General features: G+C 40.6%; 1 protein-coding gene across 3 annotated transcripts in view; it reads left to right on the top strand.

Annotated features, from left to right (window-relative positions):
* PDZRN4 (PDZ domain containing ring finger 4) overlaps nt 1-13,605 on the top strand; it is a 252,875-nt gene extending 239,270 nt beyond the window's left edge. For all 3 annotated transcript variants that reach the window (XM_065853911.2, XM_071803094.1, XM_065853921.2), the window contains 3 exons: nt 1,482-1,583; nt 4,971-5,087; nt 11,422-13,605. In XM_065853911.2, coding sequence (XP_065709983.2) covers nt 1,482-1,583; nt 4,971-5,087; nt 11,422-12,948 — 1,746 coding nt within the window. In that variant the 3' untranslated portion in view covers nt 12,949-13,605. The remainder of the gene's footprint in view (nt 1-1,481; nt 1,584-4,970; nt 5,088-11,421) is intronic.
* Nucleotides 13,606-25,738: the final 12,133 nt, after the last annotated feature.

The following is a 25,738-nucleotide window of genomic DNA, read 5'->3' as shown; positions in this document are numbered from 1 at the left end:
GGGGCAGACTCAAGTTCTGCTTGTCCTCCATGATGGTGCATCTGGTGGGGGTGGGCACCTCCAGGCTGTGCAGGTCCACAGGGCCACCACCGCTGCCACTGGGTGTCACCAAAGCAGCCACTGCAGCTGGATGTGTTTAGCACAAGCTGGAGATCTGCTCCTGCACCTCTTTGGCTGCATCTCTACTTGTCAGGTTAGGGCAGCTTTCCCACAAACCCTTCATGTAAGCTTTGAAGGGTCTCAGACATTTTACTCATTAGATCAGAGGTGTCGAACTCATTTTCACCGAGGGCTACATCAGCCTCACGGTTGCTTTCAAAGGGCTGAATGTCATTTTAGGACTGTATAAATGTAACTAGTCCTACATTTCTACCGTCTTATAATTACATTCGGCCCTTTGAAGGCCACCATGAGGCTGATGTGTCCCCCAGGGAAAGTAGGTTTGACACCTCTGCGTTAGATCGTCAGGGCACATGGGGGTTTTCTTTGATCTGAATTAAAGCTGTGGTTTTCTCTTTTCTTTCTCTTTACTTTTCAACCGGGAAGTTCCTGTTGGTTTGAAATCAAACCCTTACAAGATTTTGTTTTCCCCAAATATTCAGATCCTTCTGTCTTCCAGTATTGTTTACACCCATTTTCAAATAGACCAATTTGGTTTTGGGGTGTGGTTTTTTGTGTTTGGTTTTTATTTTTTTGTTGTTGCCACAATGAGAAGAGTCCCCCTCTTGTGCTGTGAATTGGACAAAACCAAATATGCATGGAAAATGAGACTTCTATTTGATTCCCTCAATAAAAGGTTTTGGACAATGCAAAATGTGTTTGTTACCATGTAGTCATGGATGTGACTGTTTAATGAGCTGACAGAACAGGAGAAAGGTAGCAAGAAAAACATATCCTTATTGGAGAACCACTTTTATTTTGATTATCCCCTTCTAAGGGGGATACATATGTTTCGTGTGGTTCTGGGTACTAAGCTGTCCACACAAATATGAAATGATTAAATGGAGCAGCAATAAGTAGTGGCCTGTAAGTATTGCCTGGTGAGAGATAATACTGTAGCTCTCTAATTGGCTCTCCACCAGCATACCGGGTGACTGATTTCAGCTGTAGCATTACCAGTCTTGCTTCCACCAGCACTATTATCTCGGAGTGACACTTCCATTACTCTGAACGGAGAAAGATGAACGTCACCTGTCAAGGGCTGGTTAATTGTGTTGCTAGATGTATGTTACCAGGGCGCAGGTTGGACATTTATGAACATAACTGCTTCCTCTGATGTCCGCCATCCTTCAACGATCGATACAGCTCTTACAGTAAGCGCATAATTGAGTGAAGGCACTTACCACGGAGGGGCTGAAGATGAGCCCGTTGCGCGAGTCTCATTGTCCATACATTCAGCACAAATGAGCTGATATCTGCCCTTTATTGTGTGTTGCTTTGTGGAAATAGAAACTAATGTGCCACTTTCATTTGTTTTCTAGATAAATGGCCAAGATGTCCAGAATCGGGAAGAGGCAGTGGCATTGCTCTCCAGCGAAGAATGCAAGAAAATTGTGTTGCTGGTTGCAAGACCAGAGATGCAGGTTAGGCTAAATAGATGCACTGAGCCAGAACCCGGGTTATACCATACATTCACTGTTGCTGTAAATAATAAACTGCTGAGAAATAGAAATGCCAAAGTTCCTGACAAAAGGAGGAAACAGATAATTGCAGAGCTTTGTCCCTGTTTAGCCAACAAAGAAAATAACATGATAATACTAGGGCTTGTTTTCCCCAAACTAAGCAATTGCTCTCCAGCAGAGTAAGCAGGTATACAAATAAAGCTGACAGCACTAATATCATATTAATAAATTATGAAGTAGAACTTGAAAACTATGTGTTACTTGTTAGATGGTTCTTATTTGTTCTGGGGATAAATTTCCCGTACATACCTCAGTCATTTATATGAAATTACACAAAGCTGTAGTTGGTCATTGGTGATGGCTCTTTTTATCCTATACACTTATAAGCAGCCATGTAAACTGTTTATGTAACAATTATGGAACTTTCACTACAATACCATTCAGCAAACCTGGATTCAGTTGTTTTCAAAGTACCCTGGTCACAAGAACCTGCTTGTACATTACAAATTGTATCTTGGGAGATGCATTTTTAAAAGCTTTTAGAAAAATTTATATGGTTTTAAAAATAAAATAATGCTAATGTCAAGAATCGTGCCATGCCAAGATTTTTTTATATCCTTGCAGGGGACAGATGTTAGGTTGATCATCAGACTAAAGGAGAGGTAGAGTGGAAGAAGAGTACTGTTTGTATTTCCCTTTTTATTCTGTTTATAGGCGATTGCAACGCAAAAAGACATTATATTTTCACAGTTCTCTCCATCTGCCAACAATTCAGAATTGGTTTTGTTGCCATTTGTCTTTCATGCTATTGATCTGATATTCTCAGTCTCGCTAGATACATACTCTGTATAAATTAAATTGAGTAAGTCTACTTCAGTGCCACTCGGAATCTCTACTTGAATACAGTAGTTATAAAAGATTCACAATTTCAGCACTCATTTCTTTTATGTTTTTCAGGAATCTAAACAATTCCCATAAAACCAGTGACATAGTACAGCAAAAAAAGCCATATATCAGTTTATATTGCAAAATTATAGCCCTCACTGGAAGTTGCAGAAGTTTTGAAAGAGTTGTTTCCACATTATTCTTACTATTTTTTACTTAGATTTTGTTTTTCATTAAGGAACAGAAATCTATCCACTTATAAAATACAGGCCCCGGGCAAGTTCATTCTCTGTGTTTGTTTAGACTGGTCAACACGAAAAAGTTACATTAATATAAGATAAGGAATTACTTAGCTGTGCCAGTATAGGTCCCCATATGCATGCTCCTTTCACATTATAAAAGTGTGGTTTGGCTTGGGCTTGGGGCTTTGGTTGTTTGTTTGTTTAATGTATGTGTTTTAAGAACATGCTCATACAAAACTGAAGAAGGCTGTCCACAAACTGATTTCTGCTAGTTGTATTTCTTTGGTAAAAGACAGCAGGATTAGGCAGGCTTTTATTCTAGATAGAAAATGTTAATGGCAATATTACAATCTTAAAGGGTGACTGGGAAGAAACAGGGAAGAAAACCTTCTCTGGCCATTTATTTGCACAGTGAATACCAATGAATAATTATGTTTTGAAACAGAGCACCAGAGCAGTGCACAACCTGTTAAGTATGTAAACAAATGGCACAGGCGTGTGCATTCACATGCGTGTATGTGCAAACAGTCTATGTAGTGCACATGTATACTCTATTATTTTTATTCTAAAAGCTACAATATAACATAAGCATTCCCATTACTTAGGTACTGGGTCTGCCACAATCAAAGTGGCAGATTTGCCCAAGTGAGATACATCTTTTGTCCTCCAGATTTGTTAATCTCTGCAATTTCCTCAAATGAGAGAAATTCGTCTGTGTCCTTTACGGTAGTGGAAGGCTGTGTCCATGCTTTCCTTGGGAAAAAGAAGCAAACAAGACAAGTAAACAGAACTAGTGGCCAGTACCAGAATGGTTTGAAAGCCCCATGAAGGATAAATATGAAAATTACATGCCCTCAAGAAAAAAAGCCTTCTTCTAATCCCACACTGTTAGAAGCTGGCTTTGCCAAGGGAAATGGTGAAAGGCTTGTGTTCTTTAGAAGAGGACAGAGTTCATTGACATGGGCAAAAACACATCAGAGTTTGTGAAGGAAACAGTGGTTTCCTGCCAGTATTCAGCTAGAAGTATCACACAGCATCACTCACTCCTTGTGTGGCTTTGAACTACTGCTTGCTGGTTAGGTGTAGCTTTTCTGACTGGCATCTGTGGCCGGAGCTCTCCTGGCTTTTAGGTAGTGGTACCTATAGCTGCTGTAGGTGTTGGCCCATGTTACACTGCTCTTGTTGTCTTGGGACATGAATAGTTTGTACTCTTATGATTGTCTAATGCTGACACTTTCACCTTTTAGCATACTTTTTGTCACCTTTTTCCTCTGGTTCCTTCACCAGTGACAAAACAATGTGTGTTTCTTTCTGCTATGATCTCATCATTGTGGCTAGGAGTGACCCTGACCAATATTTTTCTTTTTGACGCAGTGTGTCATCTGGCAAGGGATTGCAGATACAAATGGCTGTGTGCCATGTGCACACATGTGCACAATGAAAAAAATGGGAAAAATAGTGTTTTTGCTAGGGGTGCCTGTTTTATCGGTTTAGAAAGATGTGAAGGGTGCAAAGTGGGTACGGGAAGAGGATATACTCACTTGACAGAAAACACAGCATCCCCTCCTGTCCTTTTGCAACACTGTCTTCACCAAATGTCAAAGTATTATTTTACACTTGGGGGAAAAAATAAACAAACAGATAAGCCTTGCTTCCAGGCACACCGCAAGAACAAAAATAACCTCCCTTTAAATCACCACCTCTTTCTGTCACCCTCTTCTGTTTGTTTCTTTACCTGGAAGATCAATGGGAAAACAGTGACGGAAACACAACATCAGGTTTCTATGGAGGTGGCAGCAGCAGGGCACAGCGCTGAGATGGAGGTTGTTAGAGGAAAGAGCCCGGTTGCCTCCTGGCCCTATTAGTAACGTTGCTGCTCTTTCAGCACGGGGACTCTCGGCAGTAATGAACATGACAGCTTCAGGATTATGCACTGTGCCTTTCATACCTTTTGAAAGGAAATAATGTCTGTGCTGTGCAGTCTTCCTTCATTATGAGAGAAAATCAGTCATACTGTTTCAAGAAAGGATAAAAGGCATGAGTCCCATTTTTTTTTATCCTTCTTTTTCTTCCCTTTTTGAGACGTGAACTCCTACCGCCTGGCTTTCTGAAGAGAATCATTAGGATAAAAAGAACTAGTCAAGCATTGCCATTTGGGTTTACTCTGTTTTAGCGTGTGTCCTTGCTAACATAATATAATGTACTAATGTATTCTTTGCAGCTGGAAGAAGGGTGGCTCGATGATGAAAGGAATGACTTCTTAGAGGAGTTAAACTTGGAAATGTTGGAAGAGCAGCATAATGAAGCAATGCAGTACACAGCCAATGAGGTGGAGCAGGTAGGACTGCTACAAACATATCATTTGAAATTTTAATAGATATACTTTCTTATTAATAAGAGAATGAAATGGTGTCCAGTAAAATGGAGTTAAAGGCTTTGATGGAATTCTGTCTCTAAAATGCTGTCAACTCCAGCGTGCTGTAGGTAAGGAAAAGATGATTAGGCCCAGTATCACAAGTTAGCAAACAATTTAGGAGGCTATGATAAGTACAGATTTCTCATTTTCTATGAACACTCAGAATAGTAGTGGTTTCCTTAAATTCTGAAGTGTTTGGGGTTTATGTTGTTATATGTTATGTCAATTTTTTTTAATTAATTTTATCAGTGTGGCACATAGAGCTCCAAGTTGAGATAGATGACCCTCTTATATGCATGTGAGGTATGAGCCAGCCTTTGCACCAGAGAGCTTGCAAAACAAGATGGAAAAGGTGTTTAAAATAAACAACAGGTGTTTTGGTAATTCAAGTCTATTTTTCTTATACCGGCAGCACACAGCTCAGCATTTGTTTTGTTAATGGAGACAAATAAGCATATTGATAGTATAGTCTCAGCTTGCTGCTATCCCAGCTTTTACCCGCCCATATGTGCTGTAAGCAGTGTGACTACAGCAAAGATGCATGCACACCCCAGCCATACAGTTTCATCAATGGATGAGTATTCTCAGTTGTACTTTATTTTCGAAGGCGTGAGTGACCTTATCCACACCTGAATCAGATGATCTGTCAGCACACACACCTGTATGGAGCCACAGTAATAAAATCCAGCTTCATCTCCTGGCTTCTATGTATGTGCAGCTGGGAAGAAACTGGTTTTTTCACCCACAGAAATTTGTGACTTGCAATTTTGTCCCCATTCTGAATTGGTCGAAAGCAGAACCTAAGGCATTTTTCTTTGAATTGAAGACAGAGAAGAAGACTGTGAGAGCTTTCCTTCTTCTGGAAACCAGGGAGCTTGTTTGCTTAACAGGAGACCTGGCTTCAAATACCTTACTGCCTGGTCCACAGTGGGGGCAGGAACATGCATCCAGCCTGTTTGCTCCTCACCTTCCCTCCAGCCTTGATGCTGGGCTATTGACCAAGTGGTAGCTCCTATTAAAGCTATTCACTGTTCATAAATTGAGTATTCACTGGGACAGAGACACTGACAGAATAATTAAGTCAATTTTCTGGAAGATGATAGATCAGATTACAAATCCTTGATCTTACAAGCATTTAATTATTTACACAAAGTAAAGTAACTCCAGGGTCAGGTGTGAAGGAAGCCTTGGAATAGGATCTATAGGGCCTTTTAGTTATGACCCTCTTTTCCAGGCAGTGATCCAAGCCTCACTTTCCCAAGTTAAATGTGCTAACTACTGCACTGCTAGCTACTTTGAACTAGTATTTGGCATCTTCTTTATTTTTTTAATCACAAATTTTATCTCAGATTGCAAAACGTTTCCTGTCAGAAAGAACACTCGTTCTTCACAAAGCAGTTTTCTTTGCACAGTGATATTTTCACATCAACCCCCACTTCTGGAGGAAATTCTTGAGCAGTTCTGTCTACAAACCCTTACTAGTCCCTCACACGACATGTTGGGGCCTCTGAAATCACTTCACAGTTGTGACCTCCTGCTCCCAAGTTCTTGTCAAACTTTGGCTTTTTCACTGAATTTGGGTTGCAGATAGTGTTAATTATTGAACAGTGGTGTTCTGTGAAGTAGTTTCACAGAAGCCATTGAAATTACTTGTTCCCAACTGAGATCTTACACTAAGGATAGGGTTGTTTGTTTTTTGTTGTTTTTTTTTTTCCTCCTGTTGAGATTTTATCTTACTGGAGAAGAGAGCTACGCTTGAAAAAAGCAGCTTGGTGTGTAATGGGGCATCAGTAATTTGTGACAGCTGCTGTCTCTCTAGACTCTATGTGTTGACTCAGCAAGTTGGAAAACTGGTTCTATATTCCTTGTTAGGCTGGGAAGTCTGACAGTTTCCTGAGGTGAATCACATAATCCATTGGAGCAATGAAACCACTCTCGTTGCAGCTGCCAGTGGCCAAGCTGAGTTTCTTCAATCTCCAATGTTGGCCATGGAGATTTTGCTCCAACACCAGCTTTGATTTTTGTGAATCAAAACACAGTTCTCTGGCTTCATATTCATCTGTCGTCATGATTCTTATGAACTGCAGGAATGAATACACACTATAGCAGAATATTCTTCTAAATACGAGTCTGTTTTGCAGAGTGCCATTTTAACATATTGTGTGAGCTGTCACAGAAAAATTTGGTACAGTTTGTAATAGAAGAGTCAAGTAGATAGTCATGTCTTTTCTGTAAGATTTGGAGCCACTCTATAGAATTGAGTGAAAAATTTTATCTGCTCTTATAGAATAGTCCAATAAACTTCAAGGAAAGAGGTAATTCTCCATTTTTTATAACGCATTGTATTCCCTCCCCTTTACAACATCGCAGTTCATTGTGCAGCAGAGATAACTTTCAGAAGAATACCATGTATTTGCTATGCAGGAATTCTTATCAGGATCATGAAATATATCAAAACCTATTAAGAAGAGAAAGAATTGGATTAAAAAAAAAAAAAACCACATTTGAGTTCATTCAAAGCTGAGATGCAGAGAAAATATCTGGGGAAAATTCTTTTTTGAGGGAGGCCTGTTTTAAAAGAACAACATTGTTTGATGAAGAGCATTTTCCCTTTTAGTGCACCACTGATATCAATCCCAGTCTTCCCTGGTGGCTGGAGTACTTCATGGTTATCCTGCCACTGGAGACTCCTCTTGCTGTGGTTCATCTCCCTCTCACTGACCGGAGAGCCAAGCAGCAGCATTTATTAAAACCTTCAACTGAATCTCACTGTCTTCAAACTTCAGTAGCAGTCTGGGCTTTGAGTCCCAATATACATCATAAATTGTAAAATGAGAATAGAACAGTGCCTGAATTCCTGCAAGATTAACCATTTTATAGGCATGAATGCTTGCTGGAGCTGAAATGCAGAATTTTTTGAGGTTCATTTATTGCTTGATTGTACGCACCGCCAGATTCGCCTTCTCATTATCTGAGTTCTCACTGCAAAGATGAGGCCTAAGGAGCCCTTTGGTATTTCAAACAGAAGTAATTGTAGAAGAGATTGACAACCTACGTTTGAAAACAAATACTTTGTTTGGAATAGATAACACTGATAAAAGCAACGCACTGACAATTGGAGACTATCTCTTGCTTTTCAGAAGGGGCTTAACCTGGAATTAGGCTTGCTACTTTTCAAAATAAAATTAAAATAATCTTATATTGTAAAAGACTGCTCAGTCTGCACATGTTTAGGAGCTCTGTCAAGCATGACAAGTCCAGGACAGAAATGCCAGGTACTACCGTAATTTGAGTCACAGTGGATTATTTTAAAAGTATGTATCAAAAACCGCAGTACAATAAATATCTGTATTACTTTACATTTTCTTAATTGAACTAGCTGCTAGTATCCCCATAGTGGGGAAAGATTTAGCATTATAAGGGCATCTGCTTTAGGTTGAGAACCCTCTGACTGTACAGGCACTTGCTTCTTCCTGACAGGGAGGGAAACCCAAAGTGACTGACATTCAGCTGCATGTTCTATAGACAAATTTGGCCAAATCAGTCCCACTCATGTGGTTTCTGTTAGACTGGAAATATAAGGTTTGCTTTGTTTACATCTTGTGTGTGTGTGTATGTTAATTACGGGTAGTGTAATGAGTAGATGGCAGCATATTCACTCAGTCTAAATCAAGTGGAGATTGAAGGAGCAAAGTTTAAATTGTCAATAAAAGAGGTGTGGAAAACAAGAGCCACTACTTCTTAAAGTGTTGATTGCATGGCCTGAACTGTAAATCTGTTTCCAACACCTATACAAATAGATACATTAAGAGATCTTTTTCAGAAGTGCTCAAATATATGCTTGGTGGTGTGGCACCATGCTGGAGACATCACGGACCTCAGCTCCTGTAAGCGCATAACTGTGCTAACGCAGGATGGATAAGCCACCATAATTATGGGTTTGTTCATATGGATGCAAGTGGTGCTATGTCACGCACCTCAGGGTCAAAGAGCAGATTGTGGCCCTCCTTGTTTGGTAATGAGAATGAAGCCCTGCATTTGGGGCAGGCACCCGAATCCCTGGCTGTTCTGCAGCATGGCCTTCCCAGGGTCTGGTGGAGCTGTTCTCCCTTGTGTCAGTAGTTAAATGTTTTCCAGAGCAGTGAGGATCATGGGTTACACAGTGCAGTGGCCAGGGTGAGGTGTAGGTGACCCAGACTGGGGTCACTGCTCTGCTGAAAGGTTTGGGGGCAGAGGAGGTCAATAGAAGGTAGAGCAGCTCCAAAGCAGGGGAGAGAGGGGACCAGAATAGCTCATGTAGTAGCACTCACCTGGAGGAGGTAAACTAGAAAAATGCAAAATTGTGTGTGAGTATTGTAGGTGCTGCTCTTCACATTGCCTCTTCCTGTGACAAGAAGATACCCTTGTTTTTTTAAGGGGTAAGAAGAAAGATCTGAGAGTGTCTCAGATCAGGAAAATATGTACCACTGAATTTTTTAAAAGTTGGAGAATTATCATGAAAATCTACATTTGTCCCTTGCGGTATCAAAACCTAGTTTCCAGAAAATTCTGACCCTACAACATCAAGAAACATTGAACATTTTCATGACCCCTTGAATAACACTGAATACATTCTGTCCCTTGATGCTTAAATTCAAGGGGAGAGTTTCTCCCCATTTTGGGAGAGCGAGAGATAGTAATTGGCACATTACTGGTGTGGCTGCCCAAGCTACATGAGAATTAAACTTTTCCTGTGCATTTTGTTTTCAGCTGTACATCGTATGTGCAAAAGGATGAATGTAAAATGTGTGCTGTGATTTTAAAGAGAAGGGTTTTTTTGCCGGTCTTATCTGACAACAAACTGCTAAAACATCTTTTCAGAAATGTTTACCTGGTCCATCACAGACACTGAATTCCCCTAGTGTTGTGTTTTTTTCGATATTTATTTTATTGAACTGTTACGTTGCATTTGGAGGGTGGAGGTTATTTTTGTTTTTCTGAGACTAGGCCATTATTTTTTCCTAACAACTGAAGAAAGGAAACCAATCAAAGGATGCGTGATCAGGAGGTGCACATGAAGAGAGGAGAAAGGATGCGATAGGAGACACATTTTCATCCTGTTTTATTGCCTGTCAAAGTAGAGGAAAAGAGAATTATGACAGTGGCCTCTTTGAGTTTGTTTCTTTTCACTGGGTGCACTGTACCTTTTTCTCCTTTGATTATTACTACCATTATACACAATTATGCAATTATACCTGCTAAATGATGGATGGCATTTGGTTGGTACAATGTACACTTAGATATTTGGTGAACAGACCATATAAATTGCACTCGGCGTGATTGGGAATGGGCGGCAATTCTTTGCTCATCCAGTTTGAAAAATAAAGAGCCTGTCTCGTCATAGAAGTATTATCTCACATTATTTGAGAATATAAATAGGTTGAGAATATGAATAGGCTAGGTACAATGAGTGGAGTGTGAATTTAAAAACAACAGCCTAAAAGCTTGACATTGTACCCATGGCGACTGCTCACTGTTGTTTGACACTTAATAGTAAAAGGCTGTTTTTATTTCTAAGGAACATAAACTCTAACTAGGGAGCAAAAATGGTCTCTGGGGATGCAATGGAGAGAGGTCTATTTGAACAAAATCCTAGAAGTCAAAATGAACAGTCTTTCAGAAAAAGACTACTGAAAACAAGAAGTGTGAGAGAGGGCTGTGGAGGTTCTAGTGGAAAAGGCTCTACAGGCTTAAACCAGGCCCATCTCTGTGTAGCAAACAAGGAGTTTGCTAGTAAAAAAAAAAAAAAAAAAATTCTTTTTGCACTCTTTTACATTGTACTAGTCATTTTGAATGGCTGCTTTCTCTATTTATTTTTTTTAAGTGATATCAGTGCTGAAGCTTTTTCCCAAGTTTGAGAAGATTTCAGCTCCACCAGTCTCTGGCCATAATCCAGAATCAAAAACAGTGCACCATCTGGTGATCATTATCTTTAAGCACAGCAAAGAGATGGCTTAGCTAGAGAGGGAAATATTTCTTTCTGGACTTCAGAAGATGTGTCACTAGCGCTGTAATTCATCTGCTTCACTCAGTATGGCCACCACAGCATGACTCTCAGAAATGTTTAAAAGCTATGAGCAGTAGGACTGCTGTTTAGTGATCTGTTTTAATTCAGCTTAAATCAGATCCCAGCTGTTTAAGCAAAACAGAGCTGGAAAATATTCTCATGTAAGATGGTCTGCATTTGATAATCATTTTGCTTTGCTCATTTTTGTAGCCAAAGAAACATGAAGAGGAGGATGGCACTACAGACACTGCAACCTCATCATCCAACAATCATGAGAAGGATAGTGGGGTGGGACCTACAGATGAAAGTCTGCGTAATGATGAGAGCTCAGAGCAAGAAAATGCACCTGAGGAGCAGAACAGTGCTACCCTGCAGAGCAAACGGGAGCTGGGCCACAGCCAAGATACGTTAGGAAGCGTTGAGCTCCAGTGCAATGAAAGCTTTGTGTCTGGGGAATACATTGAATCTGATTTCATAGGAAACCCAGAGGAGGAATGTGAAAGGTTTCGGAAGCTGTTGGAACTGAAGTGCAAGATTCAAAACCGTGGGGAGTATGACTTATATTACTCAAGCAGCACGATTGAGTGCAACAGAAGAGAGCAAGATGGAGTGGAGCATGAGCTGCAGCTACTCAATGAGGAACTGAGGAACATTGAACTGGAATGTCAGAATATTATGCAAGCTCACCGGCTCCAAAAGGTGAGGGATCAGTATGGAGACATTTGGACTTTACATGATGAAGGGTTCAGAAATTATAACACCAGCATAGATGTACAAAGAGGCAAACTGGATGACATCATGGAGCACCCTGAGAAGTCTGACAAGGACAGCTCCAGTGCCTACAACACAGCTGAAAGTTGCAGGAGCACTCCACTGACAGTGGAGCGATCCCCTGATAACTCTCTCCAGAGGATGATCAGCATCACCAACAGGAAAAACCTGAGGAGCACAATTGCGGCTAATCAGTCATCCTCAGGACAAAGCAACAGGGAGACAACCTCAGCCAAAACCAAACCCAGTGAGCAAAACAGTGCTGCTGAGGATGCAGTACTGGCATCAGAAGGCAGCAAGTTCACAGATCAGGAAAAGCAGAGCAGCGAGCACATTCCCTACCTGTCTCCATACCACAGCTCTGCTTACAGGTATGGGAATATACCTGCTCATGCAAAGCATTATCAAAGCTATATGCAACTTATCCAGCAGAAGTCTGCTGTGGAGTACGCCCAAAGCCAGCTCAGCCTGGTGAGCATGTGCAAAGACTCACAGAAGTGTCCAGAGCCCAAGATGGAATGGAAAGTGAAAATAAGGAGTGATGGGACAAGATACATCACAAAGAGACCGGTTCGAGACAGAATCCTGAAGGAACGTGCCTTAAAAATTAAAGAGGAGCGCAGTGGGATGACGACAGATGATGATACAATGAGTGAGATGAAGATGGGTCGCTACTGGAGCAAAGAAGAGCGAAAGCAGCATTTGGTGCGAGCTAAGGAGCAGAGGAGGCGGCGAGAGTTCATGATGAGGAGCAGGCTGGAGTGTCTTAAGGAGAGTCCGCAGAGTGGCAGCGAGGGCAAAAAGGAAATTAACATTATTGAACTGAGTCACAAAAAGATGATGAAAAAGAGAAACAAGAAAATCTTGGACAACTGGATGACAATCCAAGAACTGATGACACATGGTGCTAAATCTCCAGATGGCACGAGAGTGCACAATGCCTTTTTATCAGTTACTACTGTATGAACGCAACTTCTTTCAGACAGTATACTACCAGTTTAGGTAGAGTACGATTGCCTCGTTCAATGTGGCATTTTTATATATTTTGTGACTGTTTATAGTTTGACCTTTTTGTAAGCAAAATTACCTGGTAAATTTTAATTTGTTTTTCATATAACGGTACCTTCTTTATCTGGCAGTCTTTCTTTATCTTGCAATATATTCATATTATTCATTTGTAGGAAAAAAAAAAAAAAGAAAAAGAAAATCAAAACAAAAAAAAAGTGGAGAAACCAATTACTTTCTTAACCTAATACATATTCTGTAAGTTAAGACCTGGATTTATTTCTCTAGTTCTCTTTTTTCTACTTTAGTAACAATACAATACCAAAACAAAATGCTTTATACTGTATCCTTGGCTTAACAAGTTTTAAAGTTTTACATCTTAGATTGCATCTGTTTATAAATCGTATGCCACATCCCATCATATAGATAAGAATGGCATTTTTCCAGCAACACATTGTACAGTACATTTAATCTGTAAATTGCAGTTGTATTTGTCCAAGTAAAGTGTAGGTGGGCAATTCTCCTGTGTTATGTAGTGACATTGGTCATGTAGCTGGGCAGTATGTGATAATTGTGAAGATGAAAGAGAAATAAATTATTGCTTATCTTTAAGAAAAAAAAAAATCAAGAGTTCTTTGATTTAAATTGAGCATTTGCCTTTAAAGGATGAGTCATTTCAGTATGCATGATATTTACAGCACATAGAGAATTCAAGAACACAGGACACAATTCCATAGACTAATTCTTAGGAATGAGCTTTTAATTTAGCAGAACACATAGGAGTGAGTGGGTGTTTCTGCCTTTCTCTTACCTGCTACTATTCATTGATTGAATGATTCATTGGTATATTACTGTGTTGTATGCTGTGAGTTAACTACTTTGGGTCCTTTCCCTAGCTGAGCATCCTATTGGTTCTACATATACAAAAGCTAAACAGGGCACACGCCCAACTAACTTTGAGCCATATCTCATGCATGAAAAACTAGCAGTGACTGTCACTGACATTTTCATAGATGAGTTAAGGAAAAATAGCGAATGAAAGGCTTCTAAACGAATTAAGGGTTTAACTTTATTGTTGAGGAGCATCCGAGTCTTTTAGAAGAGCCCCAGTGGGAGCTGGCTGGGGTTTAGGAGCAAGGGCAATGTGCTGCCTGGGTGCCTGACGGAGTAGGTCATTGTCTCTTTTTGTCTGTTCCTGCAGCAGAGGCACCTTGGCAGCCACTGGAGCATCTTCTGAGCTGCTGCTGCTGGAAGCCCAGTGAGTTACGGCAAGCTGAAATGACTCGTCCTGGGGAGTCAGCAGGGTTGAAGACTTTGCCTCATAGCCCCGTTTTCATTGTCCCTGTGCGAGACTAGAGTTCCTAACTGATTGAAGGGCTTTTGACAGCAAAATTAGGCTCTGAAGTCACTTGGCATCAGGTTTCAAAAGATATACTTAAAGATGCAGAAAGGCACATTGCAGTATTTCCAAATTATCCAGTTCTGGATAATCAATTTCCTAACCTGTTTTGGCACCAGTAGGCATTGGCAGTGCTCGCTGCATCTCCAGGCATGCAAATACCGTAAGAACACTGCTCCCTGAGTGCTTAGGAAATTATGCCACTGATGGTTCACAGTTTGATAATCAGGAAATTTTCCCCACCAGACACAGGGAAACATCATGCTAAATCCTCACTAAACACACAGCTCTTCATGTGCAATGAAGAATACTTCCACCATTTCCCATTAAAATAGAAAAAGTGTGGAAGAGAGGATAACAGGGTGATATCGTACTGCTTCAAGAGGCTGTTACCAGGTTGTTCCTCCAGCTGAACCAGGGAATTGTCTTTGACCAACATGAGTCATCTGGGAAGGTACACATTCTTCTTCTGGAGATATTAAGCACAGAAACTTGGCTGTTTCCCTTACTGAATTCCAGTGATCACACTTATAATAACAGATCTCATTCCTAACCAGAGTTCAGCTGCCATCAGCTCCAGATAATGGCTACTGTTATGCCTTTCCCTTAGACACAGTACTTACTGGTTTCTTCCCGTTATTTAACCATGACTCAGAGCTCCCTTCAAAATGTTATGACACCCAAATTCAAGGAACAACCTGAATCTTTAGGAAATGTAATCTCATTCTTTCATTATTGATATAAAATTAGAAAAACCTGTGTCTAAATAGAGGAAAGACCTAACTGGGTGGAGGGGTGTATGTTTGTGTTAAGTAATAGAGAATAATTAGAGAAACAAATAGACAATATCCATAGAGATGATATGTTAATAGGCTGTAAATGGAAATGCATCCAAATCTGAGGAGCTCTGTCAAAATCTAGCAAGAGACAAAGAGAAGACTGAGACATGACAGAGGAATACTGCTGGTGACACACCCTGGCATGGTTTCCAGCTCATCATTTGCCTGCCAGAGACCAGCCACCTTCTCCCTCCTTCATCTGCTGGAATCAGCACATCCCTGCCCAGTCCTTCATCTGGGGAGTTTCCAGCAGCCCACAGTTTTCCCTTCTTTCCTTGTGAATACAGTTATTAAGCGACATTTCCTTTCTTCCCTAAGCAGACTTTGGGAGAAGAAGTGTTATGTTTTGCCCTGATGAAATGCCTCGATCCATGCTAGCATGCAAAATAACCAGGCGGGCCCAGCGTGGGGCTGGGAGGCTGCCCGGAGTGATGCAGAGGGGCTGGATGGCCAGCAGGTGTTTCACCGCTTACTGCTCTCCACTGGTTTCTCTGCAGGGCAGGACTTGACGTTGTGCTCTCTCATCCCAGCAGTTCTTTATCCGTGAAATCCAAGGCTGACATCCCACATGCTGTTTATTCCTGCATGTACTTTTTCCAAAGATCGTAATTTTTAATGAGGAAAATAGAAATTTATCACCAAGGCAGATTAAAATAGAAGAAACAATACATCTCATGTTGTCATAAATCTTTAAAGAAAAAAAGACTTGTCTGTTGTGAGAACCTTTTTTTTTTCATATGAAGAAACGTAAAACTAAAAATACTTTCCAACTGGAACGAGCCCAAATCTTGCTCCGGATCTTGCTTCTCTGAATAAAGAGCATAAGGCAGGGAAGAGGAGCTGCGTAGATGTGTTATCATGACCACATCACTGCTGGGGAAGGAGTTAATGTCCCACTCATCCTTCCCCCAGGCATGGTAACCATCTGAAACTAAAGGGAGGTAATTTTTCCTATGAAGCCAGCAAGATGGCAAAAATGTTATCTTGTCACTTGACAACTGCATTGCCAGCTGATTTAGGGCCATTGTTAAAATCTGTGGGATCCCTGGATCTTCCTCTGCAGTGTAAGTATCCTTAAAGGCAAAATTAAATTTTTGATATGATAATGGTAGTAAACTAAATCTACTGTATGAGATTATTATGTTTTTCAAAAGAAAGAAACTGATAACCCTATCTGAAATGAATGAGAGCAATCAGAGATTAAATCTAGTCTGTGCTTGTTGCATTGCACTGTAAGAGAGCTACAAGGATCTTAGAAGGGATGATACAGCAACTTTAGCATTATGCTTTCTGAGCTTAGGGAGATTGAATTATTCATTAATATCAGGATGCTTGACTTTTTCCTTTTTTTTTTTTTTTTTATTTAACTAATATTCATTTCCAACACCATCTCTTGGTAAAAAGTGTAGAACACCACCATTGATGCATGACATGGCTTCGGTGCTAAAATACTTCCCGACTCAAGACTGGAATTACTCCAGGTTTTGTTTTACTTAGATGCTTAACCTTTAAGCTGCTAATCACAAACATGTATGTGCTAAGTGCTCTATTAATATCCATTTTATGGACTTGCTTATTTTTCAGAGCATTAAATGCTCTTGAGGAGCCAGGATAAAATGAATGCAATGGGGACTGGCATTTGGCTAAAGCAAAACAGAGCAGCTGTCATAAACCTGGTGGTGTTACTCCCTGACAGAGGCCTGTCGGCTAATGCCTGCTGGAGGAGAAAGAATATTGTAGAGGGATCATGGGCAAGTTTTTTTTTCTTTAAATGCCTTTGCTCTGAAGCACATTTCTTTGTTTAAAGATCATTCCCCTTGGATGGCTATTGCTGCGTTTGTGAGGCTAAGCACTTTGCTCCACCTTTTAGTTATGGTTAACTGCATCGTGTATAGGTTTTGCCAAGGTTTTCAGATGTCATTAATCTTGCCCTAATGTCAGCTCCTGCATGGACACCTGACAGGCTTCAAGTGGCACCTCTGAGACGAGGCACAGCCTGGGCGTTTGGGATGCACCTGGCAAGGCAACCAGCCCAAATATGGTCCCTGCGCCCTTCTTGGGACTGAGCAGGTTCCTGTCCTCCTGGGGAAAGGGTCCAGCTCTTGCTGCAAAATCCTTCAGCTATGTGCAGCTGTTTCTGCTCCTGGAAAATAAGGATCTTGACTTCCCTGGCCCAACTCATCTGGTTCTGAGCCACAAAAAAAGTGGCATTTTTATAGAGATTCAAAGCATTTATACCAGTGAAGTTAAGAAGTGGAATTACTCTGTTGTAAAGATTACTTAGATGGCGAAGACTATGTGACAAACAAATACTGCTTGGCCAGTGAGCCGCATTTGACAAATAGTTGGAATTTTTTTTTTTTTTCTTGAACAAACAAGATGAAGTAGCTCCAAGGAAGGGATTGTCTCATATACCATCCTCAATGTGACAGTTGTGGGTCGTGGGGCTGAGCTAGAGGCATGATGTGATTACTAATATGAACTGTAAAGTAAAACTGACAACCGAGTGCTGCTTTTCACACTCACTACCCCACGGGGAGGGGCAGAGCACAGGACCAAGTCCTCACTAACTAATTAGTCTGTCTCATACTAATATTCCCTGCTGAAAGCTTCTTTCTTCAGCAAAGCTACGAAGATGTCACAAAACAGTATCCTCTGGCATGCCAAAATCCAGAACTGACAATGTCATCCAGGCGATGAGAGTGTCCCAGCATGATGTGTTCTGGGATATACTCAAGGACCATGATGGTCCACCAGCAATGATTCACAGAGAGAACATGTGCCTCCTCCAGCTCCAGACTGCTTCGTGGTGTAGCTAGAGCTTCCAACTTTTCTTTTTTTTGTGTTTGGACTTTAAACTTGGTTTCAAATCTGAAGTTCCTGGTTCTGTAAGCTCGTCTTTCACTTTCAAGTCTTCCTTCCTTCCTTCCTTCCTTCCTTCCTTCCTTCCTTCCTTCCTTCCTTCCTTCCTTCCTTCCTTCCTTCCTTCCTTCCTTCCTTCCTTCCTTCCTTCCTTCCTTCCTTCCTTCCTTCCTTCCTTCCTTCCTTCCTTCCTTCCTTCCTTCCTCTCTCTTTCTCTCTTTACCTGTCTTTTTTTTCTAAACTTGAAACGTAATACATATTGGAGGGGGGATTTCACTAAAAAAAAAAAACTTTTTTTCCTCACAGATCAGCTCATCAGCACAAGTGGAAACCCTTGCCTGGCTGTAGGTTTCCATCTCTAGTCAATTTTAAGAGATTTTATTCATTTGGTACATTTCCTATGCTACCTGAAGCTCATTCTGCTTTAGTGCTGGAAATGTCTTTGATGATGTCTCTGTAGAGAGAGTGCATTTTTAAGCCCTGAAGGAAAGGAAGACCTTTTAAAACATATGTTCCCTTGTTTGTGAAACACATAGTAACATACGAAATGCATATTGTAATAATCCAAATGCTTTTATAATTAAGACACTTGCAACAAATGGTAAATTGTGTTAATTTATGGATGTATACACAAGGCAACATTTCACTTTGTTGAATTTTAAGGACCTCCATTGCCCAAAACTCAATTTGAGAAGGAAGACATTAGTTCTACTTTGTATATTTTCAACAATTATGTGCCTCTAATTTTTTGGATCTTAGACTAATAGTGAAGCAGATGAGGAAAGTCTGTTTTGGCCTAGGAACAAAACAGTAAGCTTCAAACCTTGCAACAGTGTCTTATGTTGGTGGTTCATTGAGATCAGGTGATGGTCATCAAACCCCCTAGCTTTACTACTTCATCTTATCTCACTTGGAAACATCTTCACTGCAATAAACATTGAATATGCTGCGGTATTTGTTCTTCCAGTACATTTCCAAAAGTGTTTGACTTATTGCTGAGCATTAGGAACAAATCAAAGCTGATATCCAACTCCAGTGACAAAAAATCAAGAGCACTATGAAGTGAATATAGGAAATTCTCATCTTGACTGTGGATAAGAAGCCAAAAGAAGAAAATTAAAATTACCTGATGAAAGATGAAAAGGTGGAAGTCACTGTTTTGACTAGTGGACCTTGCAGGAAAGATATTCGAAAAGAGAATGAAACAGAAAGTTAAGCGAGAGAATACCACATAAAATTTACCACAGATCAAAATATTACTTCTTTTGTGCTTCAAAGGCAACCCTCTTATTTTCATAGGTTATTTAACCCCACTGGCAATCTCTGAAATGCATAAATATTTTTGATGGCATGCAAAGTGTCATCTTAATGGTGTATAGACACTATATAGTGAGCGGGTTGAATAGTATTAATATTCATGTTAGCAAAGATGCTGTCGAATTCCTTATCTGACATGATATAAAAAATTAAAATATTAAAAGGATATTGGGTTTTCTCACCTGCTTTTTCTCCCCCGGTTTGGCACCTGGCTGTATGGTCAGGGTAAATAAATGCCTCTTGAAGACCCTATTTTGGTTCAGGTACAGGGAATTCAAATGAAAGCTCCTCAAACTCGACAGTTTAATTTACTTCTCTTAAGCTCTTTAATACCAAACTTATCAGTTCTCTCTGTTAGGCATTAACTTGTTAAATGAGTCTTAATTATACATAAGCAGATGGAGATTTGAATTAAAATTACCTTACACTCGAGTGGCTTTAGTTCATTATAACATATCTTCCTCTTAATCATTTAGGCAGTCTCATCATCTTTCATATAGAAAGTTATTAAAGTATTCCAATTTCCATATTTCTTCAGATACATCCACTATTAAATGGCACATAATACACATTAGTTGGTGACTTATACCATGCAGTAGTTAGTGAATTATTCATGTCTGTAACAATTTTTATACTTTTATGTCATCTGTATCATTTTATTTTTAAAGGTTTATATTTACAGAATATCTCATATTTTACCTCATCTCAGTTTTCAGTGCAAGGTTGAATGCCTCACCATTTTTGACTATGTTAAATGGAATAATGTCCCCTCCAGTTTTTGCACTCCCATTAAATGAGGAATGGAAGTGGATCCAAAGTGGCTCCCACTCCCAAACAAGTGGATGTTTACTGGGAATTTTAGAAAGGCTTGAGAAAGAGATAAAATTTCTAAAGGAAATCACCGTTATTCTAATTTTCTTTTATCTTGCTTTGGCACTATTATAATATCCGTATTCTCCAACATGGAGAAGCTGCTTCTCTGGATTTTCGTGTCCTCCAAAATTAAAAGCAGGTTTATTGGAAGCTTTTTCAGGCTTCAGTGGGCATCACCTCACCTAACCTTCAATGACCTCAAAGTTGGGATACTAGTTAAATTAGTAATCTAGGTTAAGAGTTTAAATTAGCTCCACAAGTAGAGAGAAGACACCTCCAAAAGACAGAGGATTTGTCTCTTTAAGGAAGATGTCCTGTGGGGGACACTTGTCCACCTAATTCAGACTGGGCCTCAAACTTCTACATAGTTTTAGTTGAGTGAAAAAAGTCTGTCTTGAAGTACGTTAATGCTTCTCAAAAAAGGTAGGGACAACAGGTAACTGAGTACGAAGAACTCGGCTTTTTTTTCCTGTTTTTAGAGATTCCTGAATGCATATCCTGAGAGAATCATGTGTCTCTTTTAAACACAGAGCAACACCAAGCCATTTAATCAACGCATGATATGTACCTCCTGGGTAAAATCAAGAAAGAATTGGACAAAAAAATGGTGGTTTAGTTACAGTAAGCATTTTACAGCCATTCACAAGGGAAAGACCAGTGGGACTCTTCAAAGACAAAGGCATCCAATATTCCCTGCTAAAGGCAGCAGACTGTTCTCGGCATCCCTTTAGCTAATATATTAACCAGGTATCTTCAGTGTCAAATAATGGATCTATAATACAGAAATAACTGTGTTAGCTGCATGATGGAGAATGACAGCTCAGCCAAAAGGCTGAGTCTGCACCAGCAAATGCTGGTGCAAAGCAAAGGGACAGATCTATGAGAGGCTTTTGCAGAAACAGGGTACTGACATTTACATGAGCATGTTTAGAAGGAAAATGGACTCATTACATCCTGGGACCCTTGATATGACACTTGAGCCACGTGTCCATTTCAGTCCCCAACTCCTCAGGAAGCCCTGATGCACTTTAGGATGTGGATTTAACATGGTTAATATCAATTAATTCTAGCTTTGCTTCCTCGAGAAAGAGAGGGTGCTGCTGCTTGACTTGCAGGGGGATTATGAGAAAAAACACCAAAGCTTGTGGTGCTTTGTGGAGTTGGGGAACTTGTCTAAAGGTAATCTGTGAATTCAGTATGAGCAATTCCCTGCAACTGTAATTAAACGTTGCAAAACCTAGCTTGAATATAGCACTTATTTGAATTTTCTGTTGTTTTCTCCACATACGCACAAGAACTCTGAGGATTAGTAGTATAAAGGTAGGCAGAAAAAGTTCAAATATGTTGTAAAATCAAATGCTCCTCTACTGAGATTTAAGTCCTCTAAATAGTAAGTGACCTGTAGTCCTCATTAATAAATCATCTGGTAGGAGTTTGTCATCTCCTCTTGAGGTATTTCAGAAAATTTTTTTATAAAAAGAAACTGGAAAGTTGCAAAAGGGCTGGGTTTCCTCTGCTGAAGAGCAGTGTCTGTGTGTGTGACCACCCATTTGTGTGTGTTTGGGGTGGGGGTCTAATCTAAGGAAGAAGGCCTTACAGAGGCCAGGTGAAGGAAGCAGTTTCTCCTTTTCTATTTATTTACCAAAGACGAGGCCAAGGATGCACTGAAGCTTAGTGCACCATGTTCTGCAGATATGTCATTTCCAGTAAAAAGCCATAAAACCATAAACGCCTCTACAAAGCATGCCTGGGTGTCTGGTTGCTGACAGTCACCACATGCCCTTAAAGAGTTCATGCTTTGCACAGACTGGCTACACATCTAAAGGTCTGGAAGAAGGTATGCTTAAGCTAGGATATCTCTCTAAAATCATTAATGTTTCTGATGGCTGTTGCTGCAGGGCCCTGTTTTCTTGAAGACTCCACCTGTCTAAACACAAAAGCTTGTATTCAAATAGCATGTCAAACAAGCAAACAGATTAATATCTGATGTGGGCATTTAGGAAGCTCAAGATAGGTCCATAATCCCTGGTTTACAGTGCGGCCTAAAGGATGTTTCCCATGTTGCTTTGTATAATGCATAGCTAGTCTCATTTATGTCAAAATGCTGTACATTGATGCATATGTGATACTAGGCCTTTTGGGGACATCCCTCAGGTTGAGAGAACATATGGAAGTGCCCTGCAAGGAGCTGATCTGTGGTGGGACACAAGTTTTAGAGAACCATGAAGCAGAAGTAATTTCAATCTGCCTACACCAGGATGCCACAGCACAGAGTTCAGTCATGAACATGGTGATGAAACAGAATTGGAACACAAAACTCCTTATGAACGTGGTTGTGTTCATGGTCAACAAAGGGAAATGCCAAACCTCGCACCTGAGAAAGAATAACCCCATGCACGGGTGTTATGTTTGGGGAAAACTGGCTGGAAAATAGCTTTACTGAAAAGTGCCTGGGTTTTCTTGTGGGTGCAAAGTTGAACGTGAGGCAGCAATGTCCCCTGACCACATCAGTGGAGAGCGCTGTGTCCAGTCCTGGGCTCCTCCACACAAGACAGACATGGACATACTGGACTGTGTCTAGTGAAAGCCACAAACGTAATTAAGTTACTGGAGCACCTGTCACAAGAAGTGAGGCTAAGATAGCTGTGGCAATTCAGACGCGGAAGAGAAGGCTCAGGGGGATCTAATTGATGTGTATGAATACCTGATGGGGGAGTAAAGAAGACAGAGTCAGATCCTTCTCCATGGGGCTCAGCAACAGAATAATAGGTAGTAACCAAAACAGGTAGTAACTAAACAGAAAAATAATAGTTTTTTTATGATGTAGGCAGTCAAACACTAACATAGGTTGCCCAGAGAGGCTGAGGAGTCTCCAGCCTTGAAGATATTCAAAACCTGACTGAACACATCCCTGAGCAACCTGCTCTAGCTTACCCCGCTTTGAGCAGGATGTTGAGCAAGGTGATCTCCAGAGATGCCTTCCAGCCTCAGTGGTCCTGTGATCAATGATAAATCACAAGCACAAAGCTTGCAAGTGCAGGGGAAGCCAATGAGAGCAGATCAGTCCTGTGGGCTGTATAAGTCATCCAGTTCTCTGGCTCCTGACTGCAGCTGACAGACACAGAGCTCTTGGCACATGAAATCTAGCCCATTCCTTCCAAATGATGAAATTCAGCAGTAATGCTAAAGCATATCAGCAGCAGCATTCCAGAGCACGTGACCTCACCAACAAACCAAGTCCATTTTCTACCAGTTCACATCTCCACCAGGGCAGCTGGATAAAGTGCCCGGACCCACAGCCCTGGGGTTTCTGGAACAAAAGAAAGTCTTCTCAGTTGTTGTGCATGTGAATGTAATGTTAACTTCTCTTTGCACCATGTTAACAGTTTGACATTGCATCTTACTAATGCTTGTTTTTCCAGGCTATACTGTAGAAATATAATAATACTAATACTCTGAAAGAAAACACAGAGGTGGTATAAATTGTTAATGCAATCTTCTTTTAAGCAGCTTGTTTGAACAGCGCATTGGTGTGTGAGAAAATGCCAGGCTTTAAGTCTTTCCAAATAGTGCAGTGCTTGCAGTCCACTGCAGAATAAACATATACATTCTGTTTAAGGTAACAGATGTTCATTTGCTCTATGTTCCCGTGAGCACCCAGTCTTTCACCTGCATTCTGCTACCATTTGTTTGAGACCCACTTGTGAGACAGCGCAGCAGTTTCTTAGACACAAGGTTGCCTCGCTGACATGTCATGTAATAAAATGGTGGGCTTTGTTGACGTATATTCCTGTAAGCCTTTCTCTGTTTTTCCTTCTTATGAGTGGGACCATTAATTCTTCTGACTTGCATAATCAGACTGAAAATGGCAGCCTCTGTGCAAAAATGCTGCAAAGCTGTTTAGATTCTTCAAACTCTGAAGATCAGCCTTTAAACCAACTAATTAAGTTTTCTACTTGCTGCCATTGAAAACCTGAATCAGATGTAATTAAAACTGAGCAGCAGATGACAGCGGTGGCATTTGTCAGAATCATCCAGTGGTTCAAATACCAGTTCTGACAGAAATGTCAGAGTGATAACACTCCCATCTTCCCCATTCATTCCAGGAAAAGCAGGAAGAACTTTTATTATAAATGCCTGCCTGGTAACCTTTACGAATCCCAGAGCACCAAACAGAACACACAAAATTTCATTATCCTAAGAGAAGATGCTCATTTCTCATGAAGTAAACCCTGCAGCTCCTTGGGCTTTCTTGTAGTGTCTGTGCCTTTTGGGACACCATTTCAAAGAAGAAAAAAGCCCAGATCCTGAAGTATGGGTGATTCCAGCCTTGCAGACAGCTAAGTTGGAAGAGATTCCTTTAGAGAGTTAATGAGCTGAAACCACATCAACATATTCCTCATCTAGAAAGGGCAAAGCCATAACACAGCCATGTAAGCTATCCTTGAGGTGTACAGAAAGGTAAGAAGACAGAGTCCTTTCTGTGCAGAGTTTAAATTGAACTGTTATTGCTAAAGATCACAGAATAGCAGAGTAAACAAGAGAGACAGATGAAAGCAATTTAATAGGGAAAAATTACTTTGGGAAACATTTTGAAATCATATTTGCTGCAGCTTCATATGCAGGGTTTCCCTATTTTGTCTCATCAGTTTAGCCAGCACGTTCATAATACCAATTTCCTGACACTCTTTCTTGCTTGAGAGTTTGTCATTTACTTTTTTCTTTTTTTTTTTTTTTGTTTGTTTTTGTTTTGTTTTGTTTTAACTAAATGGAGAGCAAAAAGGAGAACATGTCAGAAAGTGAATCAGTGGCACTTTGAAGCAGTTGCAGTCCCTGAGCTCTACTCTTGCCTGTAGCAATTGCATGTTCCCTCCATGTTGGGCAGAAAAAAGCCCTCATCACACCAAACTGATGAGGGTGGTTGTGCCTTTCTGACAATCCCCAGGGGAAAACTCATGCGGTGCATGGCTCCATGACTTGGCCTTAGGACTGAGTTTGGGCAGTGTGGTGAGTAGGGTGCAGCACAATTGCTTACAAGTCAGCTGTAGTGAGGCTGGTCCTTTCAACTGAGCTGGCTGCAAGGGAGGAATACCCTCAGAGCAGAGGTGCATGTTGCAAAGGCCTGAGTAAACTACTCAGGATTTTGACTTAGTATAACTGAGCTGCAAAGGCATGATAAACCATTAAAAACAAGCTTGGCTGCTGCTATTGAGCAATAATTATATCATGATCACAAAGGAAACCACCATCCCTAATACAGATTTTCAAATGTTGTATTTGTAACGTTGAACCTGGTCTTTTCCACTTCGCTACTCTCTCTTATCATCAGGAAAATTGTGTCTCCCAGCCACAGTCAGACCTGAGGCCATGTTTTGCCCTGTCCTGAGAGATTTTCCTGCTTGGGATGTGCAGATATTTCTATTGCATTGCTTGTTTTGTATGGCTGGTGACCAGGTTCCGA

This window comes from Patagioenas fasciata, chromosome 1 (genome assembly GCF_037038585.1).
Source record: "Patagioenas fasciata isolate bPatFas1 chromosome 1, bPatFas1.hap1, whole genome shotgun sequence".
NCBI classification, from domain to species: Eukaryota; Metazoa; Chordata; class Aves; order Columbiformes; family Columbidae; genus Patagioenas; species Patagioenas fasciata.
This window is presented reverse-complemented; position numbering and strand designations above follow the sequence as displayed.